The sequence below is a fragment of the Eulemur rufifrons genome, chromosome 30 (assembly GCF_041146395.1).
Source record: "Eulemur rufifrons isolate Redbay chromosome 30, OSU_ERuf_1, whole genome shotgun sequence".
Taxonomy (NCBI): Eukaryota; Metazoa; Chordata; class Mammalia; order Primates; family Lemuridae; genus Eulemur; species Eulemur rufifrons.
The window spans coordinates 79,310,279-79,330,549 of NC_091012.1; the positions used below are offsets into that span (position 1 = coordinate 79,310,279).

Genomic DNA, 20,271 nt, shown 5'->3' on the forward strand with positions numbered 1-20,271 from the left:
AAAGCAGCTATTATAGAAATTTTTAAATGAGCAAATACAAAGATGGGTGAAACAAATGAAAGAATAGAAAAATCTCAGCAGAGAAATAAGTTTACAGCAAAGAAAATATCAAGAAGAAGCAAATTTACATGTTAGAACAGAAAACTAAAATAAGGAAAAGAAAATAACTCAATGGATGGACTCAAGAGCTGTCTGGAGAGAGCAGAGAAGAGAAATCAGTGAACTTAAAAATGGAAACATATAAATTACTCTATCTGGATAGCAGGAAAGAAATACACTTGAAAAATACATAGAGAAAAGAGTCACAGAGTTATGTGGGACTATGACATAAGATATATGACATTTGCTTCATTGGAGTCCCAGAAACAGAAAAGAAAGAGGACAAAGCTGAAAAAGTAGTCAAATAAAAATAAGGCTTAAAAACTTTCCAAATCTGTCAGAACACAAAACATACAGATTCAAGAAGCTGAGAAAACCCAAAACAGAATATTTCTAAAGAAATCTTGAGCAAGACCCATCATCACCAAATTTCTAAAACTAAAGACAAAGAAAAAAAATCCTGAAAACAGCCAGAGAAACAACCCATTACCTATTGGAAGAAAAATTACTCAAATAGCATTGGATTTCTCATCAGAAAGCATGGAGACCAGAAAGAAGTAGTACAACATTTTTTCAAGTGCTGAAAAAAAAAACAACAACCATTAACCAAATATTGCATATCCAGTAAAAATATCCTTCAAGAATGAAGGCAAAATTAAGATATTCTCAGAGAGAATTTGTTACCAGCAAACATACCCTAAATTAATGGCTAAAAACCACTTTCTCTAAACAGAAAGAAAATAATTAAAGAAGGAAACTTTGAACATCAGAAAGAGGAACAACAGAAAGCAAGAGTATAAGTGTACATTTACGAAAAACTTTGAAATGAATGAAAATGAAACTGTAACATATCAAAATTTGTGGAACTCAGCTAAACAGTATTAGCAGGAAATCTTATGGTACTAAATACTTACATTAGAAAAAAGAAAAGTGGTCAAAACAATTATCTAAGCTCTCACCTTAAGAAAGTAGAAAAAAAGAACAAAATAAAACCAAAGCAAGCAGAAAAATGGAGACAAAAAGATAAGGGCACAAATCAAAGAAGTTGTAAACAGAGGGACAATAATAGACCAATGGAATACAACTAAGAAACCACGTATAAAACCATCCTCATATAGCTGTCTAATCTTTGACAAAGCCAACAAAAACATACACTGGGGACAAGAATACTTATTCAATAAATGATGCTGGGAAAACTGGATAGCCACATGTAGAAAACTGAAACAGGATCCACACTTTTCACCTTTCACAAAAATCAACTCACGGTGGAAAACAGACTTAAACCAAAGGTGTGAAACTATAAGAATTCTAGAATAAAATGTTGGAAAAACTCTTCTAGACATTGGCCTAGGCAAAGAATTTATGAACAAGACCCCAAAGGCAATCACAGCAACAACAAAAAAATAAATAAATGGGACCTGATCAAATTAAAAAGCTTTTGTACAGCCAAAGAAACTATCATTAGAGTGACTAGACAGCCTATAGGATAAGAGAAAATCTTTCCTCTCTACACATCCAATAAAGGGCTGATAACAAGAATCTATCTAGAACTTAAAAAGATCAACAAGAAAAAAATCAAACAATCCCAACAATAAATGGGCAAAGGAAATGAACAGAAACTTTTCAAAAGAAGACAGAATAATGGCCAGCAAACATATAAAAAAATGCTCAACATCTCAAATCATCAGAGAAATGCAAATCAAAACCACAATTAGATATCACCTAACCCCAGTGAGATTGGCCCCTATCAAAAAAATCCCAAAACAACAAATGCTGGTGAAGATGTGGAGAGATAGGAACACTCTTACACTGCTGGTGGGACTGCACCTTAGTGCAACCTCTGTGGAAAGGCGTTTGCAGATACCTCAAAGAGCTAAAAATAGAAATATCATTTGATCCATCAATAGCACTATTAGGCATCTACCCAAAAGAGCAAAAGAAATTCTATAATAAAGACATCTGCACCCGAATGTTTATGGCAGCACAACTCACTATTGCAAGGATGTGGAAGCAATCTAAGTGCCCATCAATTCATGAGTGGATTATTAAAATTTAGTATATGCATACAATGGAATATTACTCAATTATAAGAAATGATGGTGATCTAGCACCTCTTACATTTTCCTGGATAGAGCTCCAACCCACCCTTTGAAGTGAGGTATCACAAGAACGGAAGAATAGGCTCCACATGTATTCGCCATCAAATTGGCACTAACTGATCAACACTATGGTGCTCACACGGTAGTAATATTCTCCAGGGATTAGGGGTTTTGGGGGGGTAAACTCACAACTAATGGACATGGTGACCATTGTAGAGGGGAAGGGCATGCCTCTAATCCTCGCTTGGGTGAGACAAAGTCATAAAATGTAACCAAAATGTTTGTATCCTCATAATATCCTGAAATAAAAATACAATAAAATAAAATAAAATAAAATGAAAAAAAAGAAAGAAAAAATGCTCAACATCTCTAAGCATCAGGGAAATGCAAATCAAAACCACAATGAGATATCACTTATCTCCAGTGAGAATGGCCTTTATCAAAAAGTCCAAAAACAATAAGTGTTGGCCAGGATATGGAGAGATAGGAAAACTTTTACACTGCTGGTGGGACTGCAAACTTGTACAACCTCTGTGGAAAGCAATATGGCAACACCTCACAGAGCTACAAGTAGAACTACCATTTGATCCAGCAATCCCATTATTGGGCATCTACCCAAAGGAACAAAAGACATTCTATAAAAAAGACATCTGCACTATAATGTTTATAGCAGCACAATTCACAGTTGCAAAGATGTGGAAACAACCCAAGTGCCCATCAACACATGAGTGGATTAATAAAATGTAGTATATGTATGGCATGGAGTTCTACTCAGTCACAAAAAAACAATGGTGATATAGCACCTCTTATATTATCCTGGATAAATCTGGAACCCCTTATACTAAGTGAAGTATCCCAAGAATTCAAAAACAAGCACCACATGTATTCACCATCAAATTGGTTTTAACTGATCAACACTTAATTGCACATAGAGTAGTAACATTCATTGGGTGTTGGGAAGATGGGAGAGGGGAGGAGGGGATGTATATACTCACACCTAATTGGTACGGTGCGCACCATCTGGGGGATGGACACACTTGAAGCTGTGAGTTGGGTGGGGCAAAGGCAATATATGTAACCTAAACATTTTTACCCCCATAATATACTGAAATAAAAAATTAAAACAAACAAACAAATAAATAATTTCCTAGATCCAGTAAGTTAGGTTCAGTAAAATGGCAGTTTGCAAGATCAACATATATAAATTGGCAACATTTCTATATGCTAAGAAAGAGGAAAACTGAATTTGAAAATATACAACCATTTATAATTGTTCAAAAAATGAAATGAGTATAAATCTAAGAAATCTTTTACAGAATTTGTATGACAAAAGGTAAATTTGCTGATGAAAGAAATAGAAAAATTCTAAAGAAATGGAAAGACATACTGTGTTCATGGATTGTAAGACAAATAGCAAAGATGTCAATTCACCCCAAATTAGTCTATAGATTTAATGAAATCCTATAAAAATTCCAGCAAAGATTTTCATAGAATTATACTAGCTTTTTGTAAAATATTTGTAAAGACATAGGCTCTAAGATGGCTGCAACAATGTTGAAAAACAATAAAGTAGAAGGAATAACTATCTGATATTAAAGTTTACTATGGACTTTCAATACTCAAGACTATAGTATTGGCATACGGATAGTTACTTAGATCAATAAAACATAATAGAGAACAGAGAAATAGCCCTGTACAAGTACAGACTACTGATATTTTACGAAGTTACCAAAGCAATCTAATGGAGGAAGAATAGCCTTTTCAACAAATGGTATGGTTCTGATAGAAAAAAAAACCCACCCTCAACCTTGTGATCATGGTCATAAATGTAGAAGGTAAAACTACAAAACTTGTAGAAGAAAACATACAAGAAAATTTTCAGGACCTAGGACCAAGTGAAGAGATTTTATAGTTGATACCAAATTACTATAAGAGAAAAAAATGATAAATTGGACTTAATCAGAATTAAAAATGTTTGTTTTGCATAAGACTCTTTTAAGTGGATATACAAACAAGCTACAGAGTGGGAAAATATCTGTAAAACACATATCTGACAAAGGACTTCTATCTAAAATACATAAAGAACTCTGAAACTTCAACAATAAGAAACAATGCTCAACATCTCTAATCATCAGGGAAATGCAAATCAAAACCACAATGAGATATTGCTTAACTCCAGTGAGAACAGCCTTTATCAAAAAGTCCCAAAACAATACATGTTGGCGTGGATGCAGAGAGACAGGAACACTCATACACTGCTGGTGGGACTGCAAACTAGTGCAACCTCTGCAAAAAGCAATGTGGAGATACCTTAGACAGATACAAGTAAACCTACCATTTGATCCAGCAATCCCATTATTGAGCTTCTACCCAAAAGAACAAAAGAAATTCTATAAAAAAGACATCTGCACCCGAATATTTATAGCAGCCCAATTTACAATTGCAAAGATGTGGAAACAACCCAAGTGCCTATCAATACATGAGTGGATTAATAAAATGTGGTATATGTATACCATGGAGTGTTACTCATCTATAAGAAATAACGGTGATATAGAATCTCTTATGTTCTCCTGGATAGAGTCAGAACCCATTCTACTAAGTGAAGTATCCCAAGAATGGAAAAATAAGCACCACATGTACTCACCAGCAAATTGGTTTCCCTGATCATCACCTAAGTGCACATTTGGGAATAACACCAATTGGGTGTCGGGCAGATTTGGGGGGGAGGGGATGGGTGTATACCTACATAATGAGTGCGATGTGCACTGTCTGGGGAATGGACACGCTTGAAGCTCTGACTCAGGGGGGTCAGGGTAATGGGCAATATACATAACCTAAACTTTTGTACCCCCATAATAAGCTGAAATTTAAAAAATTGGCAAAAGACATGAGCAACATTTCACCAAAGAGAACATCCACAAAAGAGGTTCAATATCACCAGCCATCAGGGAAATATAAACTAAAACCACAATAAGCTATCGCTACATAACAACCACGAGAACACCTAAATTAAAAATAAAATGTTGACAAAATAAAATGCCACAAAGATGTGGAGAAACTGGATGATCATATATTGATGGTGGGAAAGTAAAGTGGTACAGCCACTCTGGAAAATAGTTTGGCAGTTTGTTATTGAACTAAACATTTATTTGCCATATGACCCAGCAATTGCACTCTTTGGCATTTGTCTCAGAAAAATGGAAAGGTACATCCACACAAAAACCTGTACATAAGAGTTCACAGAAGCATTATTCGTAATAGCCAAAAACTGAAAACAATGAGATGTCCTACAAAAGATGAATGGTTGCGCACTGTGGCATATCCATAGTATCAAATACTACTCAGTAATAAGAAGGAAAGTTGACATATGCAACAATTTGGACAGATATCAAAATAATTATGCTGAGTGAAAAAGCCAATCTCCAAAGGTCACATTCTGTATGGTACCATTTATAGAATATTCTTAGAATCATGGAATTATAGAGACATAATAGATTAGTGGTTCTCAGGAATTAGGGGTCATGAAGGAGTGGTGGTGGTTGAGACAATAAAGGACTAGCAGGAGAGACAACTCTGTGGTTATGGAATGATCCTATGTCTTGATTGAAGTAGTAGTTACACAAATCTACATATGTCATAACATTCCATAAAAGCATACACACACAACAGTGAGTGTAAAACTAGTGAAATCTGAATAAGACGTGTGCATCACAGCAATGTAAATTTCTTGATTTTGATATTGTACAATAGTTGTATAAGATATTGCCTTTGGAAGAAACTGGGTGAAGGGTAAAAGGGATCTTTCTTTTTTTTTTTTGCAACTTGTAAATCTACAATTGTTTCTAAATAAAAAGTTTTAAAATGAAGGTAATTCAAAGAAACTCTCCAATAAGTTGTGTTCCTTGTTTTTCTCATTTTAATGTATAATCACTGAATACCATAAAATGTACAAAATTGTAACATTCACATTCCTTTAAATATTTAAGTTCATCATAAAGACTGTAATGATGTTTGTATTTTAGTTGGTTCTATACAGTAGTCTCTCTTGCTTAAAAAAATATAATATTTAGAAGATATATTACCGTTTAAACCAGGGTCAATAATCATTTCCAAACACCTGAATAGTTTAAAGTGCCACTATGTCTTAAAGATTTAGTGTAGTATCTATGATGGTCTCAGGAATAGATAAAGAAAGAGAATTATCTGATTGAATAGTGAATATTTACATTATCATAGTGCCAATATGTAGCACAAACCCTCCCCTAAGCTGAAATTTGTTCCAGTTTTCAAGAATGGGAAAAAAATGAAAGATGGTATTATAATACCTACAATAAGAGATAGCTTAATAATATTTGTATATATGCATATACCCATATATAAAGAGATTTATTTTTTTAATTTTTTTTATTCTTATTCCAGCATATTGTGGGGGTACAAAAGTTTAGGTTACATATGGTATAATCAATAACATACTGATTTTGCTTATTTTGGTACAGCAGGATTTCAAAGGACCATTTTTTTTTATATTTCATCTTTATTTTTAATAAAAGCTTAACTACAAAAAAAGAAATATGACAGTGTTTTTATTCTAGGTAAGATATACTTTAGATTCTTATGATCAAAGGATGTTAAAACTATTAGCAGCTGTTCATCTGTGGCCTGTGGGTTGATTTAAAATATAATAATTCTGTGGGCTCAATTCATGGGTTGGATGATAAATTTATTGTTCCACTGTTTCTATAGCATACCAGACTTGATTATCAATGTGTTTTGGGCATCTTGAACATAGAAAATTTTCAGTAAATACATTTAATACACAATGGAAAATATCAAGAAGAACCTGTTTCTGCTAGCAGTTTGGGAGAGAAGTTGCTGCCAAAGGGAAGGGGGTTTGGCTTTGTGCCATTGCATCCACAAGGATAAACTAGAATAGATAGTCCAAATTACTCTAAAGAATCTCAGAACTGGCCGGGCGTGGTGGCTCACGCCTGTAATCCTAGCACTCTGGGAGGCCGAGGCGGGTGGATCGCTCGAGGTCAGGAGTTCGAGACCAGCCTGAGCAAGAGCGAGACCCCGTCTCTACTAAAAATAGAAAGAAATTATATGGACAACTAAAATATATATATACAAAAAATTAGCCGGGCATGGTGGCGCATGCCTGTAGTCCCAGCTACTCGGGAGGCTGAGGCAGTAGGATCGCTTAAGCCCAGGAGTTTGAGGTTGCTGTGAGCTAGACTGACGCCATGGCACTCACTCTAGCCCGGGCAACAAAGTGAGACTCTGTCTCAAAAAAAAAAAAAAAAAAAAAAAAAAAAAAAGAATCTCAGAACTGTCTGTAAAAGACAATGTAACACAATGTCATAACATGAAATTTATTTATTCAATTTATTTGACAAAGTCTTTGAAAAAATAAAATCAAATGCTTGTTTGACCAGTCAGTTTAATCAAAATACTTGATTCAAAACTAAAATTTTTATTTTGATAAGTCATTTTGGACATATCCTAAATGAACATCACTGCCAAGAAAGCCTTTATCATATAGACTTTTACATGTCTGCATATTAAAATCCAATATAAAATGCAAATTATCATTTGAGACATGTATTGCACCAACCCAATTTTACAAGGTGCAGTAAGGGGTGAGCTACATGAATACTCTAATGGTATTTCTTCATTTTCTAAAAATTTCTTTATATTAGCAAAGCTGGCATTTTATAATTTCTAGAGCTATGAATCATTTTTAAAATCACGATGATATTACTCAAAACAGATGTGAAAACATGTTTGCCACAGTTGTATAAACTGCTTACTTGTCACACTTAATAAATGTTGCGACTTCTACTGTAACTCATTCCCTTTTAATAACTATAATATATTTGAGGAAAATATATTTTATCTTACTGTTACAAATATAACTGGTAAGACTTAACACAGAAAATCCCATTTAAGAAAGAAACTTTCCACTATAGCTGGGGTGCAGTTTAATATGCCACTCCTGTTTGTTAATGTCCTCAGCAGGATGTGTGACTAACCTATTTGATTGCAATGAGTAAAACTGTGCCATTCCACAGCAAGAGATTCAGAAATGACGGTACATACCACTGTGTATTTTATGAAAATCAGTTACTGTACATCTGTAGTAGTGCTCCAGCCGATTTTTCATAAGACACAACAGTGTATACTTCAGCGCTGCAGTACACAGGCCAGTCCTAAATGCCATTTTGACTTATGGGGTCTGCAGTTCTGATGGAATCATATGTGTCATGTACAGCTTGAGATTTTCTTAGAAAGGCTGCTTTACTACCAAGCTGTCCTTCAAATAGTTGTGACTTGATAGGCAAGAGGTATCAGGAACAAATTGTTGCTGGGCTGTGAATGAAGTTTCATCTTTAACTAGAATTTCATTACCTGTGCAAGAGTTTGGGTAGTTTAATATACTGAACCTGACTTATTTCATTCTGACAACTATTCTGAAATCAATCATTTGCATCTTGGAGCCCCAGTGTATATAGCCTTTCAGTGTCAGGCTAAGAAAACACTAAACATGTGGCAAGGAAAACAATCATGGATCAATGAAATTAAAATCACACATTATTCCAAATTCTAACTAAAATGCTCATCTAGATAATTATGAAGCAAATTCAGTCCAGAGAAAAAAGAAAAAAAATCTTCATTAACTCTGACAGTCTTTTTACTATATATTATGGGCATCTTTACTATATTATGAGCATCTATTTTCTATGTATTATGAGCATTTTTCTATCTTTACTATCTATATATCTTGTATCTTGCTGATAATATATAGATAGTAGAGATAGAAAAATGTACCCTGTGGTGAAGTACAAGCAGACCATCTCATGATCTGATAAATTACATGTTAGCTACTATTTAATTTACGATGGTGACAGAAATAATGCATAGCCTATACCATATGATTATATATTTTCCTGTTCTCTTACCTTTTTAGCCTTTTAAACATAGTTGTACTTGGCTTTCGTGTCAGGAGAGCATCACTTCAAAATTCTTACTCTCCCTACTTTCTTTAAACAGATATCCTAAGACAAAACTGAATAGTGTACAGAGGTAATACATATACCTCAGCAGATCAAAAGCCAGGTTAAGGTCATATCTACTGATATTCCAGGTAAATACTTGATGGATTAACTTGCTAAGCTTTCATTTGAAATGTCCAAATTAGTATATACTTTTAAAATCATTTTCAAGGGTTGAGGGAAGCAGATCTCCATTACAGCAACTCAACTTTTGTCAAATAGGCCATAAAATAGTCAATTATTTAAATGTATTTAATAAAATGTATATATAATACAAAAAGAGTCACATGTTTCTGAACAGACATAATAAAAGGGCTCAGGGTGAATTTTCTAACCACATGCACAAATTCCATGTCGATATGTAATTTATAACACCAAATAAACAAGTTTCAGGTAAACATCATGTGTTTTACTACTAAAAAAATTTATACAAAGTCAGTATAGATCTATTCTGACTTAGGGAAATGTGGATGCGATATACAATATTGGGATATTAATTGTGTTAGTATCTGATTATATGTACATTAAATAAGAAAAAATCATTTTACCTTTATTATCTCTTTGGAATTTTTTGATGGTTGGTCCATTATCCTGATCAACAATAATTTCCTCTCTATTGTTGGGCATCATAACTATAAATAAGAGATGTAACAGTAATTTTCTATGTAAAATATTCAAAAAAGGCAGAAAAGCATTATACAAATGGTTATTATCTAATAACAAAGAATATGAATTTTATTTACTTCTGAAACAATAGAAAGATTTTTGTTGGTCTGAAGGTCATATAATTTAGAAATCATTAAGCTGCTTAATTGTCTGAATTTTAGAGTATAATTAATATATGCATATATACATATGTACAGATATAATTGCCAACATAATTTCTTTAAAGCATTTAAAATATTTCCTCTTTTAAATTTCATATGCAAACTATTTATCTCTGTAATTATTAATATATTTCTCAGAATGCTTCTAAAAAGAATTTACTAGTTAATAGATCATGAGTTAAAATTAATTATGAATTTAACTTACTCTGGAAGTATTTACAAATATGATATGTAGCAAGGTTAATAGATAAAATATAACTTTCTGATTATTATGATTATTCATGAAACATTGACATTGAAAGAGAAAAGACTTGCTAATTTTTAGGGTTTATAATTTCATTATCTTTAATCATATTTTATTAAAACACTATGTAGCTCTATTAATAAAATATGGTCACTTAAAAGTTAAACATCAAATTGTTTTATTAATTTATAGACAATCACACTATCATATTTGGACAACTGTGGCATGAGCATATAGAGTCTTATTACTGCCAGTGCAATTAGAAATAAACTATGTTGTCAAGATTTTTTCCTAGGATATTATATTGCTTTGGAAATATTTCATTTCACTTCTTAATGTCAGTTATCCATTCTCTTATATCTAGCACTGAGTATTTTTTCCTATGCATTCTGTTTTTCAGCTAGCACTCAATAAATAATTCTCTCTATATATCCGTTTCCTCTGTCTTTCTCTCTCTTCCTACCCTCATCATACAAAGATTGTCCTAACAGGAGAATGTGTGCTTTGGTTTCTTGATTAATTAATGGTCATCCAGCTATAGCCTCTTGTCTTGCTCAAACTGCTTGCATAAGTTGTACACAATGTTGTAACAACCAGGTAGTCTGTGTCATAGAACAGAATAAAGCTAGAAGACCTCTGTAACTTCTTCCAGGAATTAAACTTACTCCCTCAGGGCCATTAGTCTTAAGCTATAACTTGATGGTTCTTAACTCTGCTTGCACATAAGAATCTCCTGAGAAGATACAGAAAATCAAAACAAAATACTCTTCCCTAGGCTCTATTCTAGACCAAGAAAATCAAACTCTGAGTGTGTGGCCTGAGCATCTGTAATCATAAAACTCCATAGGTGATTATAATGAGGAACCAGATTTAAGAACCACTGAGATCACTATGAAGCTAAACAGCCAGAAACTATATATAATATTGACAGGCTAAGTGAGACTTGGATGAATTTCCACAAGGGAGAAATCATCTTCCTCCTTGCAAGCGCAGATCCAGGACCTAACAACCTAACACCTTCCCTAATCCCCCAAATTCCTCTCCTTCCCCACAACACAAATTATTTTGGAGAGGCTGGAAGCAATAGCTATTATGAGCTGTAAAAGTTTAGAGTTCACTTAAAGAACATTCTCATGGTAAGACTAAAGGAATAGCAGAAATTGTCTCTAAAGGAAATGGATACATAAGAAATCATATTGTGTAGGCATAGAAGATTAACAAAGATTTTACCTAGTTCAATTGATCCATAATTATTATACACTAAATGAGAATTTATTATAGCTGAATGTACCTGGTAACTTCTATATACCTGAGTAGAATCAGACAGCAGGAGTTGATAAGCAATCAAACTAAAGTCACATAGAGAAAAGTAATTTTTATCTCTCACATTTCCTTAGCACATTAAACTTTTGAAGTGTTTTTCCATATAATATTTCATTTGATCTCTCAATAATCCAGTACATTAGGCAAGGAAGTAATTATTTGCATATAATAGGTAAAGAAACCTATGGTGGTTAAGTAACATACCCAAGATGTCTTAGCTAGTTAGTTCCAGACCTATGGCTAGATTCAAGTCTCCAATATGCCATGTCACCACCAATTTCCGGAATGGTATCTATGGTGTAAGACTTCTGAGACCACTTCAAAAAGCCATTTATATTAAGAAGGTATTGGTTCCCCCAGCTTTTTCCTCCCCTCTGTGTTGCCTAATGATACATTTTTGAAAGAGTATCTTCCAATTACTTGTTTCAGGAAAGATACTCACCCATTCTCTCTGAATGATGATCCATCTGAGAGGGAGAGCTGGACACACTGCTGCTGGGGTGAGAAGAGGTCTGGCTCCCAGGGCAATGACCCTCTTCCAGAGAAGGAGCAGGAGAAGGACTCTTTGGGATCCGCTCCTGAAACAAAACAAACACAAAAGAAAATGCCATCTGTCCACCATTTTTTTCATGTTGGTTGAGTCCATAACATTTAAAATGTTGACCTTTTACTTATCCTGAAAGTGTGCACATCTGCAATGCCTGGCCTTAAATACATATCTTTGGACAAAAACATATTTGTGGTTCTTGCAAAATTAATGGGATGTTGCGAGGGTTAAATAAGAGAAGGTGGCAAAGGGGCACATCATAGAAGCTCAAGAAAAGTTAGTTTCTGTTTCCTCTCCTAGAAAATGCATAAATGATTATCAACATAGGTGTGTAGTGAACGTTATTGTTATTGTAAGCTTCTAGATTGATGTAAAGTTCATTCCAAAGACTGGAGGGTGATACCATTATCTGATTAAGAAGGAGAATTCCCAAATGTAAAGACTTGAGATTTTGAATTTGGGGATTACCAGTAGCATCTGGTACATGTTGAGTTTTTCTGCACAGACAAAAATTATGGAAATAATATACCTGCAATCTATTGGACCTTAGGAACTCAAGTTGAATTTTGCCAGAAAAACATTTTGATAGTCATAGGACACAATGATAGGTTTTTCAAACAAACGCTAAGATCTATCAATGTTAATTCTATGGTATTCCTTAGATTTTTGTAGTTTTTGATAATTAACTTGAATAAAAATCAAATGTTTTTACATACTTCTATGGCAACTATTATGGCTCTCAAGACTTTTGTGATTATGAAAATTGCTATACAACACTGAACTTATTCACTATATGCATCATAAATTGATGAATAAATCTGAACAATTAAGTTAATTTGATCAATAATAGAACCAAATTGCAGTGTTTATACATATATGCAACATATATGACTGGGTGATAGACATGCTGAGACAGAGAATGTTTGTTCTATAAAATATTTAATTCATCCATAATAAATTTCTTAAATTAAATGTTCTGTCTAATTACCTGTAATCATAACATCGGTATTCTAATCATCATAACATTCAGAATTAGTTTGTCAAATAAGTGTTTGTACATTTTCACATTGATTTTCCATGGGAAGCCCAAAATTTATAAATCACCCAAAGAAAAACTGTGTTTGTTTAACGTGAAAGTATTAGCAGGAGATTTAAAAATTATCCTACGTGATGAGTGCGATGTGCACTGTCTAGGGAATGGACACACTTGAAGTTCTGACTCGGGGGGATGGGGGGTGGGGGGCGGGAATGGGTGTATACCTACATGATGAGTGTGATGTGCACTGTCTAGGGAATGGACATGCTTGAAGCTCAGACTCAGGGGGATGGGGGGGCATGGGCAATATATATAACCTGAACTTTTGTACTCCCATAATAAGCTGAAATAAAAAAATTATTATTTCATTAGTAATTGTTAACACATTGCAATGCCTGCCATTGTGGCAGGCTTCTGATGTCATCTCTAATCCACATTCGAATCATTGGAACCTATGAATTTCTTACCTGTACATGGCCAAAGGAATTTTGGAGATATGACTGAGAAATATGACATAGGGATATTATACTGTATTATCTTGGTGGGCCCAATCTGATCACAAAGGTTCTTTTTTTATCCCCACATTCCCTCATACAGGAGTTTTTAAAAGTGGAAAACAAAGGCAGAAAAGGAATATCAGAGGGAGATATTACAGAAGAAAAATGGTCAGAGAGATGCAGTATTGATGGCTTTGAAGATAGAGGAAGAGGGCCATGAGCTAAGAAATGTGGGTGGTCTTTAGAAGCTGGAAAAGGCAGAGAAACAGATTCTTCCCGGAAACCTACAGAAAGGAATGCAGCCTTTCTGTAGGCTGCCCACACCTTGCTTTTAGCCCCGTGAGACCCGTGTCTGACTCCTGACCTACAGAACTCTAACATAATAAATTTGAATTTTTTATGCTATGAAATTTGTGGTAATTTGTTATAACAGCAATGGAACGCTAATATAGTAATCAATGTAATATATTCATTTTAAATGGTGTTTTACATTATTATTTAACACTTTATTAGCATTCAATAACTTTACTGAAATGAATAGTATATTTAATTAGCTATAGTAGTATATGCTAATTAAATACTGATAATTTTTAATTTATATTACATTTTAAGGACTTTATAGATGTCATGTCTTAAAAACAATGTTTTAAAAAAGAGTAGTAAACTGATACATTTCATTTATATTTAGTATGCAGGAAAATATCTAGTTGTCACACAACGTATGCAAGGCAAAATCAAAAGAAATACACAAGCAAAGGAGAAGAAAAGTATCAAGTTTTTCCCCCCAATAATTCTACTCATATTTTGGAGGAATGGTAATGGGGATGGACAGCAAGATCTATTTAATCCCCATACCACATCTTTTCACTTTTTGAAAAGACTAGTAATCAGTTGTGAAATTCAACCTAAACTGTAATGTTTTAAAACATGTTCTCTAAATAGTTCTCTAAATGTGCACACACATCAATGAAACGAATTTGATATATGAAGTCAAATTATTTTTGTCTTTTATTGTTGTGTCTCATTCATTCTGTGCCAAAATATGTGCATAAAGTGTAGGGCATTCGGTATTTGTCTTTGAATTCTAACACTGGAAATTTGCTAAAAAATGTGTAATTCAATGAACTATATTTATCTCTGATTGACCTTTGAATGAATGGACAGAAACAAAGTTTGGCAGTTACCGTGATAAAACAGAATCGAAGACACAAAAATCACTGTGTAGTAGCAAATAGGAATCAGACATACAGAATACATGCTACCATAATAAAAATGAAAAATTTTTGAGTGATTCATACAGTTGGTGATTTGGAAAAGCAAGAGAATCCAACTGACAATGATACTTGGTCTTGCACACTCTTCCTAATAAAAAATGAAAGCTCATTCTGAATAAAAAAATGAAAGGACATCTACATAAATAATAGAAAAGACTATGAATAATGAGAAAAAATACAATGCTGTAATAAGGGATTCCCCCAACATTTAAAATTAACATATGGTAAAACAATAGGAGTTCAAAATAGTATAGCCTTATACTCTTCCTTTGACATATCAACAGCGTATTATGTGAAACAATAAGCTAACTTAGAGAACACGATTTAGAGAGTGAATATTAAGAGTGACAGTAACATATTGCAAGACACAATATTTCTGCTATAAGATTTTGTGGCCTGCACTTTCCAAATTCAATCAAGGTTCAGTTCATTGTTATTATTTTCATAAGGCAGCACAGAGGTCAGAATTTTTTCACCATGTAAACCACATAAGATGAATCAGGTGTCTTGTACTGGTTAAGAATTAGGTAGGATTTTTAAAAAAAAAAAAAACTGTGGAACTGGAATGTTTAATGTCTCCTAAAATAATGCATAGTTCTATGAACAATTTATTCTTTGCAAGAGTAAACACCCATTTTTCAGCCCTGTAATCAGTATGCATCTATTTAACTACTTAATTGCAATGTGCTGTGGTTCATTAGGTGGCTACTGTTGTGTCTCAGCCTAGTTAAAATTTCACAGCAGGTTAATCTAATTTTATTACAAATGAGAACACACGTGATAATGTCCTCACCATTTTCCAAATACAGGGTTAACAGTATTTGCAACAAATCAAGAAGGGCATTTAAAAAGGAAAATTACAAATCTAAAACCCCAATCATTTTTACTCATTGATGACTTCATTTTATGGAGCATTTATGACTTTTACAACCCTGTTACTCTTCATGTATTTCATTCCCGCCCCATCAAAAACAGCTGTAGCTCCTCAGAAACACTGTAGAAATGTCTTCAGATTCAAAGTAGCAAAGGAGAGAGATTTCCAAAATTGATACATTCTAGTACACGACCAAATCCCTCCCTGGAACTTGTAAAATTATCTTCAATAATAACTCTAACATTTAACATGTACCTATACAGTTCAAGGATTATGCCTAAAAAGAGTTGTTATAGAAAATGTTATTAATTAGTGCACACTACCCCCTCCTCTATCATTACATTTTTTCTTTTGATATATATCACAAATTGTTAAAAGAGATGCTCATTATATTAAATCATTTGAAAGTACATTTGAATCTTCATAAAGAGTGGGGGCAATGCTTTAAAATTCAGTTTTTTACAGGTTTAACACAGTCAATTTGGTTTAGGATTTAGTTTATTGGCACTAAAGTATCAACTCTGACAATTTTCATGTAGATCACTTATTTCATCTTAATATATACCTTTTATCCTTGAAAATATAGTAGTATACACAGAATTTATGATGTGCTAATATATGTGTATTAAATATTTCTAGCATGTGGTTATATTTATGTGCACGTGTGTTTATTGCCTTTTAATAACAGCCACCTCAATGTTGACTTGTTGCCTCTAATATTTTATTATATCGATTCTCATCAAGCATTCAGTAGGATTATGTAGTATATAATTTGTCTTTTTATTTTTATTTAATTTGAATTCAACTCTCACTGTAATTACTCTTCCAAATGTTAATCTATTAATGAGTTCCTAAAGGATTTAATGGCATTTCACTGCTGAGGAGTAGCTTTTGGAAGTTTATCTGAATGCTAGATATTTTATTCATGTATTTGTCTTGATATTTCATATTTAATTGATGTGCTAATTCTGTACTATCACCAGAGTTCTGCAGAAGCAGAACAGAGAGTAACTTGACAGACTTTAATAATAAAACCATGGACAGCAAAATAAAGTTTGCTCATTCTCACTATTAACTTCGCTTACCACTCATTCTAGGGGAGAATTTAATGCTCAAACTTGCCATCTCTAAATACTATTAGAAGAATGACACTTTATGGATCTTTATGAACCAATGTAAGAACTATTCTGTGTTCCACAATCACTAATTTAGCATTTTATTTAAGTTAACATAGATGAATATAGCAGAGTTTTCATGAACTTAAAAAGAAAAACAGGGAAAAGGGCTCTCGAGGTTAAAAAGGAAAAAAAAAAACAATTTAGTAATTATTAAGCTCCTTATTCTAGGCTAGGAGTTATCATCATATATGTATTTCTTTAGTCTATTAAACAATGAATCCATTAACATTCATATTTTATCTCCAAAAGTGATTAAGTAATTTACTACTCAGAGAAAATGGATATTGGGGTATTTTTCACTCTGCAGTGGTTTTGAAAGCATAATATCAATCCTGAATCATAAGAAGCAACATTATATTGTCCATAAGAAATAATGCCAGATAGGGAATGCAGCTGGAATATTGCAGGGAGTTAGCTATGCTCCCTGCAAGTGTTCAGGTTCCTCAGACAGGGGTCATCACAAAGGATGAAAAAATAGTAGGAAACAGAAATAAAAGTAATACGCAGAGCCAAAGATATAGTTTATAAAGTAAATATTTATGAAGATAGACAAAGGAGGATGCCCGGGTGGTTATATCCCTTCCCGTGGAAATGCAACCCAGACTGAAGTTTTACACAGGTACTTATAGGGCAGATACAGGTTGATTGCCAAGGGTAATGGGATTTACATAATAATAGGTAGTTTGGTTCAGGGTCAAAGTCTTCTAAAAGGCTACTACAGATCCTTTAACTAACTCTATCTAGGTGAATAATGAGTTATAAAATCTTCTTAGGGCAAACTTCTAAGTTTTATGATAAGGCTATTACTTTAGCAAAAACAGAGACATTGTGGCTCTGATTATTGTGTATTAGAACATAGATTTTAGAAGTCAAGCATGAGCTGTTTCTTACGCTATTTACTTTAACTGCATAGTTCCATCTGGGCCCAGCTCGGGCAGCATATCTGTTTGACCAGCTCTTAGCATATCTATTTGATCAGCTCTCATCTACGGAGGCCTGTCTTTGTTGATCAGCTCCAGCATCCCATGGCTCTAGGCAAGACCTGCTTTGTCTTTCAAAACAAGTGAGAGCCATAGGCCCAGATTGCAGCATCTCCTTGGAAAGCAGCTGCTACTGACCATTGAGACACCCTCCTGAGGCGAGGCAGCTTTTGATATGCGAACTAACACGTTTACATTTTCCTTTAGGGAAAAGCCTTGCTTGACTTCTGGAATCATATCTGTCTCTAAAAATATATGGGGCATTTCTATAAATCAATATTTCTTAGGCTCAACAGAATACATAATCATGAAAGAGTCCAATATCACAGGCACACCCTATATGTGACCTGTGTGATGTATGAGCAAAGTTCCCTCTCACCTCTTCAGTGTGATGAACTTATCCTGGAAGAGGCTAATAGATAAGGGAATCAGCCATAACATCTGTTCATAGCATATAAATGTTCTCAAGTGGGAGAATGTATAGTTCAGTGAAAAATGCATGGTTTTCCAAATTATGTTGTGAGCTTGCCACTCTGCACTCACCCACCCACCCACTCACCCAAACAAACAAACAAACAAACACAAACAAGCCTCAATTCTCACTCAATGCATCTTAATCACATGTTCTAAAAATAGTAATAGCTTTGTCTTTCCATAGAGCACTAAGAATAAGACACAAGTAGTGATTTTTCAGTGGATTTGAATTATCCCCCCAAATCCCTCTCTGCATTGACTAATTTTAATAGCAGATGTTCACATGCTAATGCCACTGCCTTGTGACCGTTTCTTATAAATGTATTAATTGCCAGCTGCTCAGCCAAAAAAGTAACATAGCTAATCAGATGATATTGGTAAGCAGCCAAATAATAGCTTCCTACTTAAATCTCTTAAATTTGTTATCAAAGAAAATTATGGCACACTGACATTACAAAGTTTCCCACAGATAAAGAAAAAAATGTATTACAAGACATTTAAATGTCATATAGGGAATAGACTTTCATACCAGTCAGGCATTTCATGTATTTTTGCCTTCATGATTTGGTCACATTTAGTGATATAACTCAAGGATGAATAGTCTCACAAGCCTAATGATCATAATGCAATTTCCAATTCATGTTATAGCTATATTAGTTATTAGCTACAAATGCTAATAGCTGAGCCAACACTAAAGGGATCTGAGCTGGAACTAAAAGCTAGTATGTGCTTGGTGTAGCAATATTCATAAACTAGCTCCTGGCAAAACAACAGCAACAACAACACATATTTGTTTGCAATTTGTAACATTTTTTCCACTTTTGGAATTAAAGATGGTATTATTAATGATTATGTTGGAAACATTCCCCAACGTTTAATATTCAGTGAATTTTTAACTTTTATTCATTTATGCAACTAATAGTTATTCAGTGCCTAATATGCCTCATTGGGGATGGAAGAAAGGCCTATGGGTGTTTTCATATGGCATGTAGATGCCTGTAGCTCACACTAAAGACTAAATAATCCACATGTAAACATTTGAAGGTTACTTAATATAAAGTACAAATCAGATCAACTTTGATATTAGAATGGGCACTCTTATCCAGCCCCCACCAGGCTCCTAATCCTTCCTTTGGGGCATTTGAGATCAAGACAGCCGCGATAGGCCAATAAATGCTTTTTAGAGAGAGGGGCCAATACCTGTAGGTGAATCTAATGGTGGGATACTCTTGGTCCTGGTACTGATAAGAGAGCACATAGAAAAACCTACATAAAGGAAGCTACTTCTGTCTCATAGTAGCTTTTGGCCATAATATTGATTTCTACTTATTACTATTTCTATGTGGATTCCTGAGTCTAAAACATATATAAAATAATGTTAGCTAACATACACTCTGTACTCACTAGGTGCCAAACATTGCTCTAAATGTGTTAACATGCTTTATCTCATTTAGACTTATGTTAATGCTATGAGGTAGGTACAATTATCAACCCCATGTTATTGGGAGATGAGCCAAGCTGAGGCACGTGTAGGTTAATTAATTTGCCTAAGGTCACATAACAATGAATGGAGAAACCAGGATTCAAATCCAGGCAGACAGACATTATTCCATACTGCCTCCAATGAAATCTTCTTCTAAATGCATCTTACTTGGTTAACTAGTTATCATGGTCCTAGCCAGAAATGATATATAATTCTATAAATCCTTTAGGGAGTGAGGCCTATGTCTGTTTCATTTTTGTGCTTTTGACAAAGCTATGTAAAAC

General features: G+C 33.9%; 1 protein-coding gene across 2 annotated transcripts in view; it reads right to left on the bottom strand.

Annotated features, from left to right (window-relative positions):
- DACH2 (dachshund family transcription factor 2) overlaps positions 1-20,271 on the bottom strand; it is a 638,422-nt gene that overhangs the window by 83,625 nt on the left and 534,526 nt on the right. For both annotated transcript variants that reach the window (XM_069463458.1, XM_069463457.1), the window contains one exon: positions 12,087-12,222. In XM_069463458.1, the coding sequence (XP_069319559.1) occupies positions 12,087-12,222 (136 nt within the window). The remainder of the gene's footprint in view (positions 1-12,086; positions 12,223-20,271) is intronic.